This window comes from Hemitrygon akajei, chromosome 21 (assembly GCF_048418815.1).
Source record: "Hemitrygon akajei chromosome 21, sHemAka1.3, whole genome shotgun sequence".
In the NCBI taxonomy this organism is placed as follows: domain Eukaryota; kingdom Metazoa; phylum Chordata; class Chondrichthyes; order Myliobatiformes; family Dasyatidae; genus Hemitrygon; species Hemitrygon akajei.
Genome location: NC_133144.1, coordinates 258,206 through 278,431, shown reverse-complemented (window position 1 = coordinate 278,431; position 20,226 = coordinate 258,206). Strand labels below are relative to the sequence as shown.

Sequence of the window (20,226 nt, the reverse complement as noted above, 5' to 3'; positions counted from 1 at the left end):
TTTTGAAAGTACAAAGAGATGTTGTAGAACTAGGGGAGACTCTGACAAGGTGAATGCTCAGAGGGTGCTTCCTCTGCAGTGGAATCTGGATTAGGGATGTTGTTTCAGAATTAGAAGACACCAATTTCAAATGAAAATATGGAGGAATTTCTTTCCCTGAGGATCTGAAATATGTGAGTTTCTCCTCACAGTGGTAGAGGGGGATACAATGAACATATTCAAGACCAAGATCTTAGGTCTACAGGGAACTTGGATTCAAGAACATGCAGCTGAGGTCAAGGGCAGAGATCAGTACCAATCTTACTGAATGGTGTGCAGGGCTGGATGAGCTGAATACCCACCCCTGCAGATGTTCCCCTTCGCTCGGGTTCAAATCCACAGACACACTCTGCCCTGTCAGTACCTCACTCAAGAGGTCAACAAAACTGCAGCAGATAGCATCCAGGATCAAAGTTCCTGTCATGTCAGATTCTGTTCTCAGCTGAAGCTCTGAGACACGATCATAACTCTGACTCAATGTGCTGACTTGTTCCCTGAATGAGGGCAGTCCCAACTATGCCACATGCTGACACTATGGATCAGAGAGAGAGTTGCCTTTATCCACATCACGCAGCGTGCACAAACATTCTCACATTATTACTGCCTGCCCTCTCGACACAGCTATCCCATGCTAACAACCCCTGGGTGAGTGAGAAACAGCATCAGACATACGCTGCGGAGGGTGAGCATCAAATGGCATCATAATCTTTGGCCGTAGACCACGTCGACCACTCAAAGATGACACGCCATCCTCCAGTTCACGCCCTGTGAACAGAAACATCCCATAATTCTCCACACTACAGTCACATGGATGGCAACCTCAGAATGCAAGCACCCAGAACACCGTCACTCACTTCCCACAGGGCACTGTGCCCAGAATCAACCCCATCTCCCAGGGTAGGATTAGAATGGGCAAATCACAGGTCAGATCTGGGGAATCTCTCTAATCTATCCTGGACATAGGTCAAGCTCTAGTTCCCTTGTGGCCTGAATCCTCGCAGAAAGTGAAGGTCAGCATGCAACATTTGAGCTCCTGCACCCAACTGCAAAAGACCCAACTCCCCCTCGTAGCTATTCAGAAAGCTCATCTGTAATAGTCATCTCCCAATGCCACCTGTGACATTCACTGTGTACTTCTCTTATTAACGGTTTGTTGAGAGAATTGATGGAAAGAGTGGGAACTCAGGTGAACTTTTGCCCTCCTGGATGAAGGAGCTACTATACCTGTTTCCTGTACAGCCCATCCCCACAGAGTCAGATACACTTCCACCCACCTCCCCCTCACTGAAAGCTGTTTCGCAGCTTAAGCTGGAATACTGTGGAAGTTGTGAATCAGTTCACTCTATGCTGAGATGCATCTGGAAAGTACAAAAGTCTTTTGGGGCTTTGCTCATCTTTACAAAGAATTTCTAATTCTTCCTTACTCCTCTCAGCAGCCGGGATCACCAGTTCCTACCGGGGTCACCAGTTCCCACCGGGGTCACCAGTTCCCAACGGGCGTCACCAGTTCCCACCGGGGTCACCAGCTCCCACCGGGATCACCAGTTCCCACCGGGCGTCACCAGTTCCCAACGGGCGTCACCAGTTCCCACCGGGGTCACCAGCTCCCAACGGACGTCACCAGTTCCCACCGGGGTCACCAGTTCCCAACGGGGTCACCAGTTCCCACCGGGCGTCACCAGTTCCCACCGGGCGTCACCAGCTCCCACCGGGGTCACCAGTTCCCACCGGGGTCACCAGCTCCCACCGGGCGTCACCAGTTCCCACCGGGCGTCACCAGTTCCCACCGGGGTCACCAGTTCCCAACGGGCGTCACCAGTTCCCACCGGGGTCACCAGTTCCCACCGGGCGTCACCAGCTCCCACCGGGGTCACCAGTTCCCACCGGGGTCACCAGTTGCCACCGGGCGTCACCAGTTGCCACCGGGGTCACCAGTTGCCACCGGGCGTCACCAGTTCCCACCGGGGTCACCAGCTCCCAATGGGTGTCACCGGCTCCCACCGGGGTCACCGGCTCCCAATGGGCGTCACCGGCTCCCAATGGGCGTCACCGGCTCCCAATGGGCGTCACCGGCTCCCAATGGGCGTCACCAGCTCCCAATGGGTGTCACCGGCTCCCACCGGGGTCACCGGCTCCCAATGGGCGTCACCGGCTCCCAATGGGCGTCACCAGCTCCCAATGGGTGTCACCGGCTCCCACCGGGGTCACCGGCTCCCAATGGGCGTCACCGGCTCCCAATGGGCGTCACCGGCTCCCAATGGGCGTCACCAGCTCCCAATGGGTGTCACCGGCACCTACTCGGCATCATCAGATCCTTCTGTTCCTGTTTCAGCAGAGCTTAAGATTTCCCAGTTTCTAGCAGCCAGAGCTTAACAGTGCAACAGTGCCCAGCCTCACAACCTTTATTCAATGTCTTTTCCCTTTAGCTGGAAACTCAGTCGCAGTGTCCTGGAAGCTGACCCCAATTCTGAACAGGTGGCTCCACATCCTGTGCAGTAGCAGCTTGGACCCCTGATCACAACAAACAAATGGCTTACTCACCCAGGTAGGAATTCCTGCGCTGATGGTCCTTGTCCACGGAGCTGTCAACGGGAGTGATATCCTGGGAATTGCGAGGAATAGGAGTGTCTGTCATGACAGGGTTAGGATCTGGTGATTTGTCATTTGGCTTCAGTTCCAGGCGCTCATGGTGAATCCAAAGGTCAGGAGGCTTCACGTCCTTTGAGTTGCCTTTGTACTTGTGAGACCCGTTAGCTGATTTAGAAGCAGCCCGCTTCCTAGAGAGAAACACCAGCGGATGAGGATTTTTAATGTTTTATTTCCTCTGACAGAACAAATGTGGTTGATGGGATACTTTCTTTGGACTACCCATTAACCCCCATCCCTGACATTCTCAATCATAGAAATTAACATTTCCTCCCTTTCCCAGATCCGACAAAATGTCTCAGCATGAAACATTAAACTCTCTTTCTCCTTTAACAGATGATGCCCCATGTGTCCTGTCGTACAAGCTCAGTGTCAGACACAGAGTGAAAGCTTTCTCCACAGTCTCAACACACACGGAGTGAAGCTCCATCCATATCATCCCAACACACGCTCCTGTGGTCAGTTACGGAGTGAATCTCCCTCCACACCATCCCATCACACACTCCCAGGGTCTGACACAGTGAATCTCCCTCTACACCATCCCATCACACACTCCCAGGGTCTGACACAGTGAATCTCCCTCTACACCGTCCCATCACACACTCCCAGGGTCTGACACAGTGAATCTCCCTCTACACCGTCCCATCACACACTCCCAGGGTCTGACACAGTGAATCTCCCTCTACACCGTCCCATCACACACTCCCAGGGTCAGACACAGTGAATCTCCCTCTACACCATCCCATCACACACTCCCAGGGTCTGACACAGAGTGATGCTCTCTCCATACCCTCCTGATACACATTCTCAGGGTCATATTCAAAGTGAAGCTCCCTCCACACCATCCCATCACACATTCCCAGGTTCAGACACAGAGTGAATCATCCTCCACACTGTCCTATCACACACTCCCAGGGTCAGACACAGTGAATCTCCCTCCACACCATCCCATCACACACAACCAGGGTCAGACACAGTGAATCTCCCTCCACACCATCCCATCACACACACCCAGGGTCAGACACAGTGAATCTCCCTCCACACCATCCCATCACACACACCCAGGGTCAGACACAGAGTGAATCTCCCTCCACACCATCCCATCACACACACCCAGGGTCAGACACAGAGTGAATCTCCCTCCACACTGTCCTATCACACACACCCAGGGTCAGACACAGAGTGAATCTCCCTCCACACTGTCCTATCACACACTCCCAGGGTCAGACACAGTGAATCTCCCTCCACACCATCCCATCACACACACCCAGGGTCAGACACAGAGTGAATCTCCCTCCACACCATCCCATCACACACACCCAGGGTCAGACACAGAGTGAATCTCCCTCCACACCATCCCATCACACACACCCAGGGTCTGACACAGAGTGAATCTCCCTCCACACTGTTCCATCACACACTCTTGATTTATTGTGATCAGCAGAGAATTAATTAAAATCTAACCCCCCTGAGAAAAAAAAACACGAGGAGACCATCCCATTACATCTCCCGTAGCAGGGGGCAGGACAGCATGAGTTAAATACACAATAAATCATTTTTGTACACTGGACAGTTGTTTCAATTCAATAAGCATTGTGCAGAAGTGTGATTTTCATTTCCTTGCTGTCTGGCTGAAGTTGACAGCAGTACTCATCAGGGAGTTACTCACTTTTTCTGCTGGTAGTTGGTCCTCCGCGTGCAGATCAACGCGATAATCACCACCATGATGATGGTGAAGACGCCCACAGAAATGATGATGATCAGCATAATGTTGCTGTCCAGGCTGGAGGTGGGGCTACCATGAGGACTGTTGTGACCTGCAGATAAAAACATCAGCCGTAAGGGAGAAACTGCCCAGGGCTGCCGGCTCATGTAACCTGGCTGAAACTCACTGCAAAATTCAGCTCTGAGCCAGTAACTGTGTGTCGGGGAGAGTTTGGGACAGTGACTGTGTGTCGGGGAGAGCTTGGGTCAGTGACTGTGTGGGGGAGAGTTTGTGACAGTGACTGTGTGGGGGAGAGGTTGGGACAGTGACTGTGTAGGGGAGAGTTTGGGTCAGTGACTGTGTGGGGGAGAGTTTGTGACAGTGACTGTGTGGGGGAGAGGTTGGGACAGTGACTGTGTCGGGGAGAGTTTGGGACAGTGACTGTGTGGGGAGGTTGGGACAGTGACTGTGTGTCAGGGAGAGGTTGGGTCAGTGACTGTCGGGGAGAGTTTGGGACAGTGACTGTGTGGGGAGGTTGGGACAGTGACTGTGTGTCAGGGAGAGGTTGGGACAGTGACTGTGTCGGGGAGAGTTTGGGACAGTGACTGTGTGGGGAGGTTGGGACAGTGACTGTGTGTCAGGGAGAGGTTGGGTCAGTGACTGTGTCGGGGAGGTTGGGACAGTGACTGTGTGGGGAGAGGTTGGGTCAGTGACTGTGTGGGGGAGAGTTTGTGACAGTGACTGTGTCGGGGAGAGTTTGGGACAGTGACTGTGTCGGGGAGAGGTTGGGACAGTGACTGTGTGGGGGGAGGTTGGGACAGTGACTGTGGGGAGAGCTTGGGACAGTGACTGTGTGGGGGGAGGTTGGGACAGTGACTGTGTGGGGAGAGCTTGGGACAGTGACTGTGTCAGGGAGAGGTTGGGACAGTGACTGTGTGGGGGAGGTTGGGACAGTGTGTGGGGAGAGTTTGTGACAGTGACGGTGTCGGGGAGAGGTTGTGACAGTGACTGTGTGGGGAGAGCTTGGGACAGTGACTGTGTGAGGAGAGTTTGTGACAGTGACGGTGTCGGGGAGAGGTTGTGACAGTGACTGAGTCAGGGAGAGGTTGGGACAGTGACTGTGCGGGGGAGGTTGGGACAGTGACTGTGTGGGGAGAGGTTAGGACAGTGACTATGTGGGGAGAGGTTGGGACAGTGACTGTGTGTCAGGGAGAGCTTGGGACAGTGACTGTGTGGGGGAGGTTGGGACAGTGACTGTGTGGGGAGGTTGTGACAGTGACTGTGTGGGGGAGGTTGTGACAGTGACTGTGTGTCGGGGTGAGGTTGGGACAGTGACTGTGTGTCAGGGAGAGCTTGGGACAGTGACTGTGTGGGGGAGGTTGGGACAGTGACTGTGTGGGGAGGTTGTGACAGTGACTGTGTGGGGGAGGTTGTGACAGTGACTGTGTGGGGGAGAGTTTGTGACAGTGACTGTGTCGGGGAGAGTTTGGGACAGTGACTGTGTCGGGGAGAGGTTGGGACAGTGACTGTGTGGGGGGAGGTTGGGACAGTGACTGTGGGGAGAGCTTGGGACAGTGACTGTGTGGGGGGAGGTTGGGACAGTGACTGTGTGGGGAGAGCTTGGGACAGTGACTGTGTCAGGGAGAGGTTGGGACAGTGACTGTGTGGGGGAGGTTGGGACAGTGTGTGGGGAGAGTTTGTGACAGTGACGGTGTCGGGGAGAGGTTGTGACAGTGACTGTGTGGGGAGAGCTTGGGACAGTGACTGTGTGAGGAGAGTTTGTGACAGTGACGGTGTCGGGGAGAGGTTGTGACAGTGACTGAGTCAGGGAGAGGTTGGGACAGTGACTGTGTGGGGGAGGTTGGGACAGTGACTGTGTGGGGAGAGGTTAGGACAGTGACTGTGTGGGGAGAGGTTGGGACAGTGACTGTGTGTCAGGGAGAGCTTGGGACAGTGACTGTGTGGGGGAGGTTGGGACAGTGACTGTGTGGGGAGGTTGTGACAGTGACTGTGTGGGGGAGGTTGTGACAGTGACTGTGTGTCGGGGTGAGGTTGGGACAGTGACTGTGTGTCAGGGAGAGCTTGGGACAGTGACTGTGTGGGGGAGGTTGGGACAGTGACTGTGTGGGGAGGTTGTGACAGTGACTGTGTGGGGGAGGTTGTGACAGTGACTGTGTGGGGGAGAGTTTGGGACAGTGACTGTGTTGGGGAGAGTTTGGGACAGTGACTGTGTTGGGGAGGTTGTGACAGTGACTGTGTCGGGGAGAGGTTGGGACAGTGACTGTGTTGGGGAGGTTGTGACAGTGACTGTGTCGGGGAGAGGTTGGGACAGTGACTGTGGGGAGAGTTTGTGACAGTGACTGTGTCGGGGAGAGGTTAGGACAGTGACTGTGTTGGGGAGGTTGTGACAGTGACTGTGTCGGGGAGAGGTTGGGACAGTGACTGTGGGGAGAGTTTGTGACAGTGACTGTGTCAGGGAGAGCTTGGGACAGTGACTGTGTGGGGGGAGGTTGGGACAGTGACTGTGTGGGGAGAGTTTGTGACAGTGACTGTGTCGGGGAGAGTTTGGGACAGTGACTGTGTTGGGGAGGTTGTGACAGTGACTGTGTCGGGGAGAGGTTGGGACAGTGACTGTGTGGGGAGAGTTTGTGACAGTGACTGTGTGGGGAGAGGTTGGGACAGTGACTGTGTGGGGAGGTTGGGACAGTGACTGTGTTGGGGAGGTTGTGACAGTGACTGTGTCGGGGAGTGGTTGGGACAGTGACTGTGTGGGGAGAGTTTGTGACAGTGACTGTGTGGGGAGAGTTTGTGACAGTGACTGTGTGGGGAGAGGTTGGGACAGTGACTGTGTGGGGAGGTTGGGACAGTGACTGTGTGGGGAGGTTGGGACAGTGACTGTGTGGGGACAGTTTGTGACAGTGACTGTGTGGGGGGAGTTTGGGACAGTGACTGTGTGGGGAGAGTTTGGGACAGTGACTGTGTGGGGGGAGGTTGGGACAGTGACTGTGTGGGGAGAGTTTGGGACAGTGACTGTGTGGGGGGAGGTTGGGACAGTGACTGTGTCGGGGAGAGGTTGGGACAGTGACTGTGTCGGGGAGAGGTTGGGACAGTGACTGTGTGGGGGAGGTTGGGACAGTGACTGTGTCGGGGAGTGGTTGGGACAGTGACTGTGTGGGGGAGAGGTTGGGACAGTGACTGTGTGGGGGAGGTTGTGACAGTGACTGTGTCGGGGAGAGGTTGGGACAGTGACTGTGGGGAGAGTTTGTGACAGTGACTGTGTCGGGGAGAGGTTAGGACAGTGACTGTGTTGGGGAGGTTGTGACAGTGACTGTGTCGGGGAGAGGTTGGGACAGTGACTGTGGGGAGAGTTTGTGACAGTGACTGTGTCAGGGAGAGCTTGGGACAGTGACTGTGTGGGGGGAGGTTGGGACAGTGACTGTGTGTCGGGGAGAGTTTGGGACAGTGACTGTGTTGGGGAGGTTGTGACAGTGACTGTGTCGGGGAGAGGTTGGGACAGTGACTGTGTGGGGAGAGTTTGTGACAGTGACTGTGTGGGGAGAGTTTGTGACAGTGACTGTGTGGGGAGAGTTTGTGACAGTGACTGTGTGGGGAGAGGTTGGGACAGTGACTGTGTGGGGAGGTTGGGACAGTGACTGTGTTGGGGAGGTTGTGACAGTGACTGTGTCGGGGAGTGGTTGGGACAGTGACTGTGTGGGGAGAGTTTGTGACAGTGACTGTGTGGGGAGAGTTTGTGACAGTGACTGTGTGGGGAGAGGTTGGGACAGTGACTGTGTGGGGAGGTTGGGACAGTGACTGTGTGGGGAGAGTTTGTGACAGTGACTGTGTGGGGGGAGTTTGGGACAGTGACTGTGTGGGGAGAGTTTGGGACAGTGACTGTGTGGGGGGAGGTTGGGACAGTGACTGTGTGGGGAGAGTTTGGGACAGTGACTGTGTGGGGGGAGGTTGGGACAGTGACTGTGTGGGGAGAGTTTGGGACAGTGACTGTGTGGGGAGAGGTTGGGACAGTGACTGTGTCGGGGAGAGGTTGGGACAGTGACTGTGTGGGGGGAGGTTGGGACAGTGACTGTGTGGGGGAGAGGTTGGGACAGTGACTGTGTCGGGGGAGGTTGGGACAGTGACTGTGTCGGGGAGAGGTTGGGACAGTGACTGTGTGGGGGGAGGTTGGGACAGTGACTGTGTGGGGAGAGTTTGGGACAGTGACTGTGTGGGGGGAGGTTGGGACAGTGACTGTGTGGGGAGGTTGGGACAGTGACTGTGTGTCAGGGAGAGGTTGGGTCAGTGACTGTGTCGGGGAGGTTGGGACAGTGACGGTGTTGGGGAGAGTTTGTGACAGTGACTGTGTGGGGAGAGGTTGGGTCAGTGACTGTGTGGGGGAGAGTTTGTGACAGTGACTGTGTCGGGGAGAGTTTGGGACAGTGACTGTGTCGGGGAGAGGTTGGGACAGTGACTGTGTGGGGGGAGGTTGGGACAGTGACTGTGGGGAGAGCTTGGGACAGTGACTGTGTGGGGGGAGGTTGGGACAGTGACTGTGTGGGGAGGTTGGGACAGTGACTGTGTGGGGAGGTTGGGACAGTGACTGTGTGGGGAGAGCTTGGGACAGTGACTGTGTCGGGGAGAGGTTGGGACAGTGACTGTGTCGGGGAGAGGTTGGGACAGTGACTGTGGGGAGAGGTTGGGACAGTGACTGTGTGGGGGGAGGTTGGGACAGTGACTGTGTCGGGGAGAGGTTGGGACAGTGACTGTGGGGAGAGGTTGGGACAGTGACTGTGTGGGGGAGAGGTTGGGACAGTGACTGTGTCGGGGAGAGGTTGGGACAGTGACTGTGTCGGGGAGAGGTTAGGACAGTGACTGTGGGGAGAGGTTGGGACAGTGACTGTGTCGGGGAGAGGTTGGGACAGTGACTGTGTGGGGGGAGGTTGGGACAGTGACTGTGTGGGGGAGAGGTTGGGACAGTGACTGTGTGGGGGAGAGGTTGGGACAGTGACTGTGTGGGGGAGAGGTTAGGACAGTGACTGTGTGGGGAGAGTTTGGGACAGTGACTGTGTCGGGGGAGGTTGGGACAGTGACTGTGTCGGGGAGAGGTTGGGACAGTGACTGTGTCGGGGAGAGGTTGGGACAGTGACTGTGTCGGGGGAGGTTGGGACAGTGACTGTGTGGGGAGAGGTTAGGACAGTGACTGTGGGGAGAGGTTGGGACAGTGACTGTGTGGGGGGAGGTTGGGACAGTGACTGTGTCGGGGAGAGGTTGGGACAGTGACTGTGTCGGGGAGAGGTTGGGACAGTGACTGTGGGGAGAGGTTGGGACAGTGACTGTGTGGGGGAGAGGTTGGGACAGTGACTGTGTCGGGGAGAGGTTGGGACAGTGACTGTGTCGGGGAGAGGTTAGGACAGTGACAGTGGGGAGAGGTTGGGACAGTGACTGTGTCGGGGAGAGGTTGGGACAGTGACTGTGTCGGGGAGAGGTTGGGACAGTGACTGTGTGGGGGAGGTTGGGACAGTGACTGTGTCGGGGAGAGGTTGGGACAGTGACTGTGTCGGGGAGAGGTTGGGACAGTGACTGTGTGGGGGGAGGTTGGGACAGTGACTGTGTGGGGGAGTGGTTGGGACAGTGACTGTGTCGGGTAGAGTTTGTGACAGTGACTGTGCGTGGGGAGAGGTTGGGACAGTGACTGTGTCGGGGAGAGGTTGGGACAGTGACTGTGTGGGGGGAGGTTGGGACAGTGACTGTGTGGGGAGAGGTTGGGACAGTGACTGTGTGGGGAGAGCTTGGGACAGTGACTGTGTCGGGGAGAGGTTGTGACAGTGACGGTGTCGGGGAGAGGTTGTGACAGTGACTGTGTGTCGGGGAGAGCTTGGGACAGTGACTGTGTGGGGGGAGGTTGGGACAGTGACTGTGTCGGGTAGAGTTTGGGACAGTGACTGTGGGGAGAGTTTGTGACAGTGACTGTGTCGGGGAGAGATTGGGACAGTGACTGTGTGGGGAGAGTTTGGGACAGTGACTGTGTGGGGGGAGGTTGGGACAGTGACTGTGTGGGGAGAGTTTGGGACAGTGACTGTGCGTGGGGAGAGGTTGGGACAGTGACTGTGTGGGGAGACGTTGGGACAGTGATTGTGTCGGGGAGAGGTTGTGACAGAGACTGTGAGGGGGAGGTTGGGACAGTGACTGTGGGGAGAGTTTGTGACAGTGACTGTACATGGGGAGAGGTTGGGTCAGTGACTGTGTGGGGAGAGGTTGGGACAGTGACTGTGTGGGGAGAGGTTGGGACAGTGACTGTGTGGGGGAGGTTGGGTCAGTGACTGTGTGGGGGAGGTTGGGTCAGTGACTGTGGGGGGGAGGTTGGGACAGTGACTGTGTGGGGAGAGGTTGGGACAGTGACTGTGTCGGGGGAGGTTGGGACAGTGACTGTGTGGGGAGAGGTTGGGACAGTGACTGTTTGGGGGGAGGTTGGGACAGTGACTGTGTGGGGAGAGGTTGGGACAGTGACTGTTTGGGGGGAGGTTGGGACAGTGACTGTGTGGGGGGAGAGCTTGGGTCAGTGACTGTGTCGGGGAGAGGTTGGGACAGTGACTGTGTGGGGGGAGCTTGGGTCAGTGACTGTGTCGGGGAGAGGTTGGGACAGTGACTGTGTGGGGGAGGTTGGGACAGTGACTGTGTGGGGGGAGGTTAGGACAGTGACTGTGTGGGGGGAGCCTGGGTCAGTGACTGTGTCGGGGAGAGGTTGGGACAGTGACTGTGTGGGGAGAGCTTGGGACAGTGACTGGGGAGACGTTGGGACAGTGACTGTGTGGGGAGAGGTTGGGTCAGTGACTGTGTCGGGGAGAGGTTGGGACAGTGACTGTGTGGGGAGAGGTTGGGACAGTGACTGTGTCGGGGAGAGGTTGGGACAGTGACTGTGTGGGGGAGTGGTTGGGACAGTGACTGTGTCGGGTAGAGTTTGTGACAGTGACTGTGCGTGGGGAGAGGTTGGGACAGTGACTGTGTCGGGGAGAGGTTGGGACAGTGACTGTGTGGGGGAGGTTGGGTCAGTGACTGTGGGGGGGGAGGTTAGGACAGTGACTGTGTGGGGGAGGTTGGGACAGTGACTGTGTGGGGTAGAGTTTGTGACAGTGACTGTGCGTGGGGAGAGGTTGGGTCAGTGACTGCGTGGGGAGAGGTTGGGACAGTGACTGTGTGGGGGAGGTTGGGATAGTGACTGTGTGTCGGGGAGAGCTTGGGACAGTGACTGTGTGTCGGGGAGAGGTTAGGACAGTGACTGTGTGGGGAGTGGTTGGGACAGTGACTGTGTGTCGGGGTGAGGTTGGGACAGTGACTGTGTGTCGGGGAGAGCTTGGGACAGTGACTGTGTGGGGAGAGGTTGGGACAGTGACTGTGTGTCGGGGTGAGGTTGGGACAGTGACTGTGTGTCGGGGAGAGCTTGTGACAGTGACTGTGTGGGGAGAGCTTGGGACAGTGACTGTGTGGGGGAGGTTAGGACAGTGACTGTGTGGGGGAGGTTGGGACAGTGACTGTGTGTCGGGGAGAGGTTAGGACAGTGACTGTGCGTGGGGAGAGGTTGGGACAGTGACTGTGTGGGGAGAGCTTGGGACAGTGACTGTGCGTGGGGAGAGGTTAGGACAGTGACTGTGTGTAGGGGAGTGGTTGGGACAGTGACTGTGTGTCGGGGAGAGGTTAGGACAGTGACTGTGTGGGGGAGGTTAGGACAGTGACTGTGTGGGGGAGGTTGGGACAGTGACTGTGCGTGGGGAGAGGTTAGGACAGTGACTGTGCGTGGGGAGAGTTTGGGACAGTGAGTGTGTGGGGGAGTGGTTGGGACAGTGACTGCGTGGGGAGAGTTTGTGACAGTGACTGTGTGTCGGGGAGAGTTTGGGACAGTGACTGTGTCGGGGAGTGGTTGGGACAGTGACTGTGTGGGGGAGGTTGTGACAGTGACTGTGTGTCGGGGAGAGTTTGGGACAGTGACTGTGTCGGGGAGTGGTTGGGACAGTGACTGTGTGGGGGAGGTTGGGACAGTGACGGTGTGGGGAGTTTGTGACAGTGACTGTGTGGGGAGAGGTTAGGACAGTAACTGTGCGAGGGGAGAGGTTGGGTCAGTGACTGTGTGTCGGGGAGAGCTTGGGACAGTGACTGTGTGGGGGAGTGGTTGGGACAGTGACTGTGTGGGGAGAGTTTGTGACAGTGACTGTGTGGGGAGAGTTTGGGACAGTGACTGTGTCGGGGAGTGGTTGGGACAGTGACTGCGTGGGGAGAGTTTGTGACAGTGACTGCGTGGGGAGAGTTTGGGACAGTGACTGTGTCGGGGAGTGGTTGGGACAGTGACTGTGTGGGGGAGGTTGGGACAGTGACGGTGTGGGGAGTTTGTGACAGTGACTGTGTGGGGGAGGTTGGGACAGTGACTGTGTGTCGGGGAGAGCTTGGGACAGTGACTGTGCGTGGGGAGAGGTTGGGACAGTGACTGTGTGGGGAGAGGTTGGGACAGTGACTGTGTGTCGGGGAGAGTTTGGGACAGTGACTGTGCGTGGGGAGAGGTTGGGACAGTGACTGTGTGGGGAGAGGTTGGGACAGTGACTGTGTGTCGGGGAGAGGTTGGGACAGTGACTGTGTGGGGAGACGTTGGGACAGTGATTGTGTCGGGGAGAGGTTGTGACAGAGACTGTGAGGGGGAGGTTGGGACAGTGACTGTGGGGAGAGTTTGTGACAGTGACTGTACATGGGGAGAGGTTGGGTCAGTGACTGTGTGGGGAGAGGTTGGGACAGTGACTGTGTGGGGAGAGGTTGGGACAGTGACTGTGTGGGGGAGGTTGGGTCAGTGACTGTGTGGGGGAGGTTGGGTCAGTGACTGTGGGGGGGAGGTTGGGACAGTGACTGTGTGGGGAGAGGTTGGGACAGTGACTGTGTCGGGGGAGGTTGGGACAGTGACTGTGTGGGGAGAGGTTGGGACAGTGACTGTTTGGGGGGAGGTTGGGACAGTGACTGTGTGGGGAGAGGTTGGGACAGTGACTGTTTGGGGGGAGGTTGGGACAGTGACTGTGTGGGGAGAGGTTGGGACAGTGACTGTTTGGGGGGAGGTTGGGACAGTGACTGTGTGGGGAGAGGTTGGGACAGTGACTGTTTGGGGGGAGGTTGGGACAGTGACTGTGTGGGGGGAGAGCTTGGGTCAGTGACTGTGTCGGGGAGAGGTTGGGACAGTGACTGTGTGGGGGGAGCTTGGGTCAGTGACTGTGTCGGGGAGAGGTTGGGACAGTGACTGTGTGGGGGAGGTTGGGACAGTGACTGTGTGGGGGGAGGTTAGGACAGTGACTGTGTGGGGGGAGCCTGGGTCAGTGACTGTGTCGGGGAGAGGTTGGGACAGTGACTGTGTGGGGAGAGCTTGGGACAGTGACTGGGGAGACGTTGGGACAGTGACTGTGTGGGGAGAGGTTGGGTCAGTGACTGTGTCGGGGAGAGGTTGGGACAGTGACTGTGTGGGGAGAGGTTGGGACAGTGACTGTGTCGGGGAGAGGTTGGGACAGTGACTGTGTGGGGGAGTGGTTGGGACAGTGACTGTGTCGGGTAGAGTTTGTGACAGTGACTGTGCGTGGGGAGAGGTTGGGACAGTGACTGTGTCGGGGAGAGGTTGGGACAGTGACTGTGTGGGGGAGGTTGGGTCAGTGACTGTGGGGGGGGGAGGTTAGGACAGTGACTGTGTGGGGGAGGTTGGGACAGTGACTGTGTGGGGTAGAGTTTGTGACAGTGACTGTGCGTGGGGAGAGGTTGGGTCAGTGACTGCGTGGGGAGAGGTTGGGACAGTGACTGTGTGGGGGAGGTTGGGATAGTGACTGTGTGTCGGGGAGAGCTTGGGACAGTGACTGTGTGTCGGGGAGAGGTTAGGACAGTGACTGTGTGGGGAGTGGTTGGGACAGTGACTGTGTGTCGGGGTGAGGTTGGGACAGTGACTGTGTGTCGGGGAGAGCTTGGGACAGTGACTGTGTGGGGAGAGCTTGGGACAGTGACTGTGTGGGGGAGGTTAGGACAGTGACTGTGTGGGGGAGGTTGGGACAGTGACTGTGTGTCGGGGAGAGGTTAGGACAGTGACTGTGCGTGGGGAGAGGTTGGGACAGTGACTGTGTGGGGAGAGCTTGGGACAGTGACTGTGCGTGGGGAGAGGTTAGGACAGTGACTGTGTGTAGGGGAGTGGTTGGGACAGTGACTGTGTGTCGGGGAGAGGTTAGGACAGTGACTGTGTGGGGGAGGTTAGGACAGTGACTGTGTGGGGGAGGTTGGGACAGTGACTGTGCGTGGGGAGAGGTTAGGACAGTGACTGTGCGTGGGGAGAGTTTGGGACAGTGAGTGTGTGGGGGAGTGGTTGGGACAGTGACTGCGTGGGGAGAGTTTGTGACAGTGACTGTGTGGGGGGAGGTTGGGACAGTGACTGTGTTGGGGAGGTTGTGACAGTGACTGTGTCGGGGAGTGGTTGGGACAGTGACTGTGTGGGGAGAGTTTGTGACAGTGACTGTGTGGGGAGAGTTTGTGACAGTGACTGTGTGGGGAGAGGTTGGGACAGTGACTGTGTGGGGAGGTTGGGACAGTGACTGTGTGGGGAGAGTTTGTGACAGTGACTGTGTGGGGGGAGTTTGGGACAGTGACTGTGTGGGGAGAGTTTGGGACAGTGACTGTGTGGGGGGAGGTTGGGACAGTGACTGTGTGGGGAGAGTTTGGGACAGTGACTGTGTGGGGGGAGGTTGGGACAGTGACTGTGTGGGGAGAGTTTGGGACAGTGACTGTGTGGGGAGAGGTTGGGACAGTGACTGTGTCGGGGAGAGGTTGGGACAGTGACTGTGTGGGGGGAGGTTGGGACAGTGACTGTGTGGGGGAGAGGTTGGGACAGTGACTGTGTCGGGGGAGGTTGGGACAGTGACTGTGTCGGGGAGAGGTTGGGACAGTGACTGTGTGGGGGGAGGTTGGGACAGTGACTGTGTGGGGAGAGTTTGGGACAGTGACTGTGTGGGGGGAGGTTGGGACAGTGACTGTGTGGGGAGGTTGGGACAGTGACTGTGTGTCAGGGAGAGGTTGGGTCAGTGACTGTGTCGGGGAGGTTGGGACAGTGACGGTGTTGGGGAGAGTTTGTGACAGTGACTGTGTGGGGAGAGGTTGGGTCAGTGACTGTGTGGGGGAGAGTTTGTGACAGTGACTGTGTCGGGGAGAGTTTGGGACAGTGACTGTGTCGGGGAGAGGTTGGGACAGTGACTGTGTGGGGGGAGGTTGGGACAGTGACTGTGGGGAGAGCTTGGGACAGTGACTGTGTGGGGGGAGGTTGGGACAGTGACTGTGTGGGGAGGTTGGGACAGTGACTGTGTGGGGAGGTTGGGACAGTGACTGTGTGGGGAGAGCTTGGGACAGTGACTGTGTCGGGGAGAGGTTGGGACAGTGACTGTGTCGGGGAGAGGTTGGGACAGTGACTGTGGGGAGAGGTTGGGACAGTGACTGTGTGGGGGGAGGTTGGGACAGTGACTGTGTCGGGGAGAGGTTGGGACAGTGACTGTGGGGAGAGGTTGGGACAGTGACTGTGTGGGGGAGAGGTTGGGACAGTGACTGTGTCGGGGAGAGGTTGGGACAGTGACTGTGTCGGGGAGAGGTTAGGACAGTGACTGTGGGGAGAGGTTGGGACAGTGACTGTGTCGGGGAGAGGTTGGGACAGTGACTGTGTGGGGGGAGGTTGGGACAGTGACTGTGTGGGGGAGAGGTTGGGACAGTGACTGTGTGGGGGAGAGGTTGGGACAGTGACTGTGTGGGGGAGAGGTTAGGACAGTGACTGTGTGGGGAGAGTTTGGGACAGTGACTGTGTCGGGGGAGGTTGGGACAGTGACTGTGTCGGGGAGAGGTTGGGACAGTGACTGTGTCGGGGAGAGGTTGGGACAGTGACTGTGTCGGGGGAGGTTGGGACAGTGACTGTGTGGGGAGAGGTTAGGACAGTGACTGTGGGGAGAGGTTGGGACAGTGACTGTGTGGGGGGAGGTTGGGACAGTGACTGTGTCGGGGAGAGGTTGGGACAGTGACTGTGTCGGGGAGAGGTTGGGACAGTGACTGTGGGGAGAGGTTGGGACAGTGACTGTGTGGGGGAGAGGTTGGGACAGTGACTGTGTCGGGGAGAGGTTGGGACAGTGACTGTGTCGGGGAGAGGTTAGGACAGTGACAGTGGGGAGAGGTTGGGACAGTGACTGTGTCGGGGAGAGGTTGGGACAGTGACTGTGTCGGGGAGAGGTTGGGACAGTGACTGTGTGGTGGAGGTTGGGACAGTGACTGTGTCGGGGAGAGGTTGGGACAGTGACTGTGTCGGGGAGAGGTTGGGACAGTGACTGTGTGGGGGGAGGTTGGGACAGTGACTGTGTGGGGGAGTGGTTGGGACAGTGACTGTGTCGGGTAGAGTTTGTGACAGTGACTGTGCGTGGGGAGAGGTTGGGACAGTGACTGTGTCGGGGAGAGGTTGGGACAGTGACTGTGTGGGGGGAGGTTGGGACAGTGACTGTGTGGGGAGAGGTTGGGACAGTGACTGTGTGGGGAGAGCTTGGGACAGTGACTGTGTCGGGGAGAGGTTGTGACAGTGACGGTGTCGGGGAGAGGTTGTGACAGTGACTGTGTGTCGGGGAGAGCTTGGGACAGTGACTGTGTGGGGGGAGGTTGGGACAGTGACTGTGTCGGGTAGAGTTTGGGACAGTGACTGTGGGGAGAGTTTGTGACAGTGACTGTGTCGGGGAGAGATTGGGACAGTGACTGTGTGGGGAGAGTTTGGGACAGTGACTGTGTGGGGGGAGGTTGGGACAGTGACTGTGTGGGGAGAGTTTGGGACAGTGACTGTGCGTGGGGAGAGGTTGGGACAGTGACTGTGTGGGGAGACGTTGGGACAGTGATTGTGTCGGGGAGAGGTTGTGACAGAGACTGTGAGGGGGAGGTTGGGACAGTGACTGTGGGGAGAGTTTGTGACAGTGACTGTACATGGGGAGAGGTTGGGTCAGTGACTGTGTGGGGAGAGGTTGGGACAGTGACTGTGTGGGGAGAGGTTGGGACAGTGACTGTGTGGGGGAGGTTGGGTCAGTGACTGTGTGGGGGAGGTTGGGTCAGTGACTGTGGGGGGGAGGTTGGGACAGTGACTGTGTGGGGAGAGGTTGGGACAGTGACTGTGTCGGGGGAGGTTGGGACAGTGACTGTGTGGGGAGAGGTTGGGACAGTGACTGTTTGGGGGGAGGTTGGGACAGTGACTGTGTGGGGAGAGGTTGGGACAGTGACTGTTTGGGGGGAGGTTGGGACAGTGACTGTGTGGGGGGAGAGCTTGGGTCAGTGACTGTGTCGGGGAGAGGTTGGGACAGTGACTGTGTGGGGGGAGCTTGGGTCAGTGACTGTGTCGGGGAGAGGTTGGGACAGTGACTGTGTGGGGGAGGTTGGGACAGTGACTGTGTGGGGGGAGGTTAGGACAGTGACTGTGTGGGGGGAGCCTGGGTCAGTGACTGTGTCGGGGAGAGGTTGGGACAGTGACTGTGTGGGGAGAGCTTGGGACAGTGACTGGGGAGACGTTGGGACAGTGACTGTGTGGGGAGAGGTTGGGTCAGTGACTGTGTCGGGGAGAGGTTGGGACAGTGACTGTGTGGGGAGAGGTTGGGACAGTGACTGTGTCGGGGAGAGGTTGGGACAGTGACTGTGTGGGGGAGTGGTTGGGACAGTGACTGTGTCGGGTAGAGTTTGTGACAGTGACTGTGCGTGGGGAGAGGTTGGGACAGTGACTGTGTCGGGGAGAGGTTGGGACAGTGACTGTGTGGGGGAGGTTGGGTCAGTGACTGTGGGGGGGGAGGTTAGGACAGTGACTGTGTGGGGGAGGTTGGGACAGTGACTGTGTGGGGTAGAGTTTGTGACAGTGACTGTGCGTGGGGAGAGGTTGGGTCAGTGACTGCGTGGGGAGAGGTTGGGACAGTGACTGTGTGGGGGAGGTTGGGATAGTGACTGTGTGTCGGGGAGAGCTTGGGACAGTGACTGTGTGTCGGGGAGAGGTTAGGACAGTGACTGTGTGGGGAGTGGTTGGGACAGTGACTGTGTGTCGGGGTGAGGTTGGGACAGTGACTGTGTGTCGGGGAGAGCTTGGGACAGTGACTGTGTGGGGAGAGGTTGGGACAGTGACTGTGTGTCGGGGTGAGGTTGGGACAGTGACTGTGTGTCGGGGAGAGCTTGTGACAGTGACTGTGTGGGGAGAGCTTGGGACAGTGACTGTGTGGGGGAGGTTAGGACAGTGACTGTGTGGGGGAGGTTGGGACAGTGACTGTGTGTCGGGGAGAGGTTAGGACAGTGACTGTGCGTGGGGAGAGGTTGGGACAGTGACTGTGTGGGGAGAGCTTGGGACAGTGACTGTGCGTGGGGAGAGGTTAGGACAGTGACTGTGTGTAGGGGAGTGGTTGGGACAGTGACTGTGTGTCGGGGAGAGGTTAGGACAGTGACTGTGTGGGGGAGGTTAGGACAGTGACTGTGTGGGGGAGGTTGGGACAGTGACTGTGCGTGGGGAGAGGTTAGGACAGTGACTGTGCGTGGGGAGAGTTTGGGACAGTGAGTGTGTGGGGGAGTGGTTGGGACAGTGACTGCGTGGGGAGAGTTTGTGACAGTGACTGTGTGTCGGGGAGAGTTTGGGACAGTGACTGTGTCGGGGAGTGGTTGGGACAGTGACTGTGTGGGGGAGGTTGTGACAGTGACTGTGTGTCGGGGAGAGTTTGGGACAGTGACTGTGTCGGGGAGTGGTTGGGACAGTGACTGTGTGGGGGAGGTTGGGACAGTGACGGTGTGGGGAGTTTGTGACAGTGACTGTGTGGGGAGAGGTTAGGACAGTAACTGTGCGAGGGGAGAGGTTGGGTCAGTGACTGTGTGTCGGGGAGAGCTTGGGACAGTGACTGTGTGGGGGAGTGGTTGGGACAGTGACTGTGTGGGGAGAGTTTGTGACAGTGACTGTGTGGGGAGAGTTTGGGACAGTGACTGTGTCGGGGAGTGGTTGGGACAGTGACTGCGTGGGGAGAGTTTGTGACAGTGACTGCGTGGGGAGAGTTTGGGACAGTGACTGTGTCGGGGAGTGGTTGGGACAGTGACTGTGTGGGGGAGGTTGGGACAGTGACGGTGTGGGGAGTTTGTGACAGTGACTGTGTGGGGGAGGTTGGGACAGTGACTGTGTGTCGGGGAGAGCTTGGGACAGTGACTGTGCGTGGGGAGAGGTTGGGACAGTGACTGTGTGGGGAGAGGTTGGGACAGTGACTGTGTGTCGGGGAGAGTTTGGGACAGTGACTGTGCGTGGGGAGAGGTTGGGACAGTGACTGTGTGGGGAGAGGTTGGGACAGTGACTGTGTGTCGGGGAGAGGTTGGGACAGTGACTGTGTGGGGAGACGTTGGGACAGTGATTGTGTCGGGGAGAGGTTGTGACAGAGACTGTGAGGGGGAGGTTGGGACAGTGACTGTGGGGAGAGTTTGTGACAGTGACTGTACATGGGGAGAGGTTGGGTCAGTGACTGTGTGGGGAGAGGTTGGGACAGTGACTGTGTGGGGAGAGGTTGGGACAGTGACTGTGTGGGGGAGGTTGGGTCAGTGACTGTGTGGGGGAGGTTGGGTCAGTGACTGTGGGGGGGAGGTTGGGACAGTGACTGTGTGGGGAGAGGTTGGGACAGTGACTGTGTCGGGGGAGGTTGGGACAGTGACTGTGTGGGGAGAGGTTGGGACAGTGACTGTTTGGGGGGAGGTTGGGACAGTGACTGTGTGGGGAGAGGTTGGGACAGTGACTGTTTGGGGGGAGGTTGGGACAGTGACTGTGTGGGGAGAGG

The 20,226-nt window shown here is 57.5% G+C and overlaps 1 protein-coding gene across 1 annotated transcript in view; it reads right to left on the bottom strand.

The window, feature by feature from the left end:
• The window catches only part of LOC140714508 (neogenin-like), a 209,133-nt gene that overhangs the window by 9,673 nt on the left and 179,234 nt on the right, over window positions 1–20,226 (bottom strand). The window contains exons 23-25 of the mRNA XM_073025803.1: window positions 4,355–4,502; window positions 2,581–2,816; window positions 712–804 (exon numbers count right to left, since the gene is read on the bottom strand). Of these exons, the coding sequence (XP_072881904.1) occupies window positions 712–804; window positions 2,581–2,816; window positions 4,355–4,502 (477 nt within the window). The remainder of the gene's footprint in view (window positions 1–711; window positions 805–2,580; window positions 2,817–4,354; window positions 4,503–20,226) is intronic.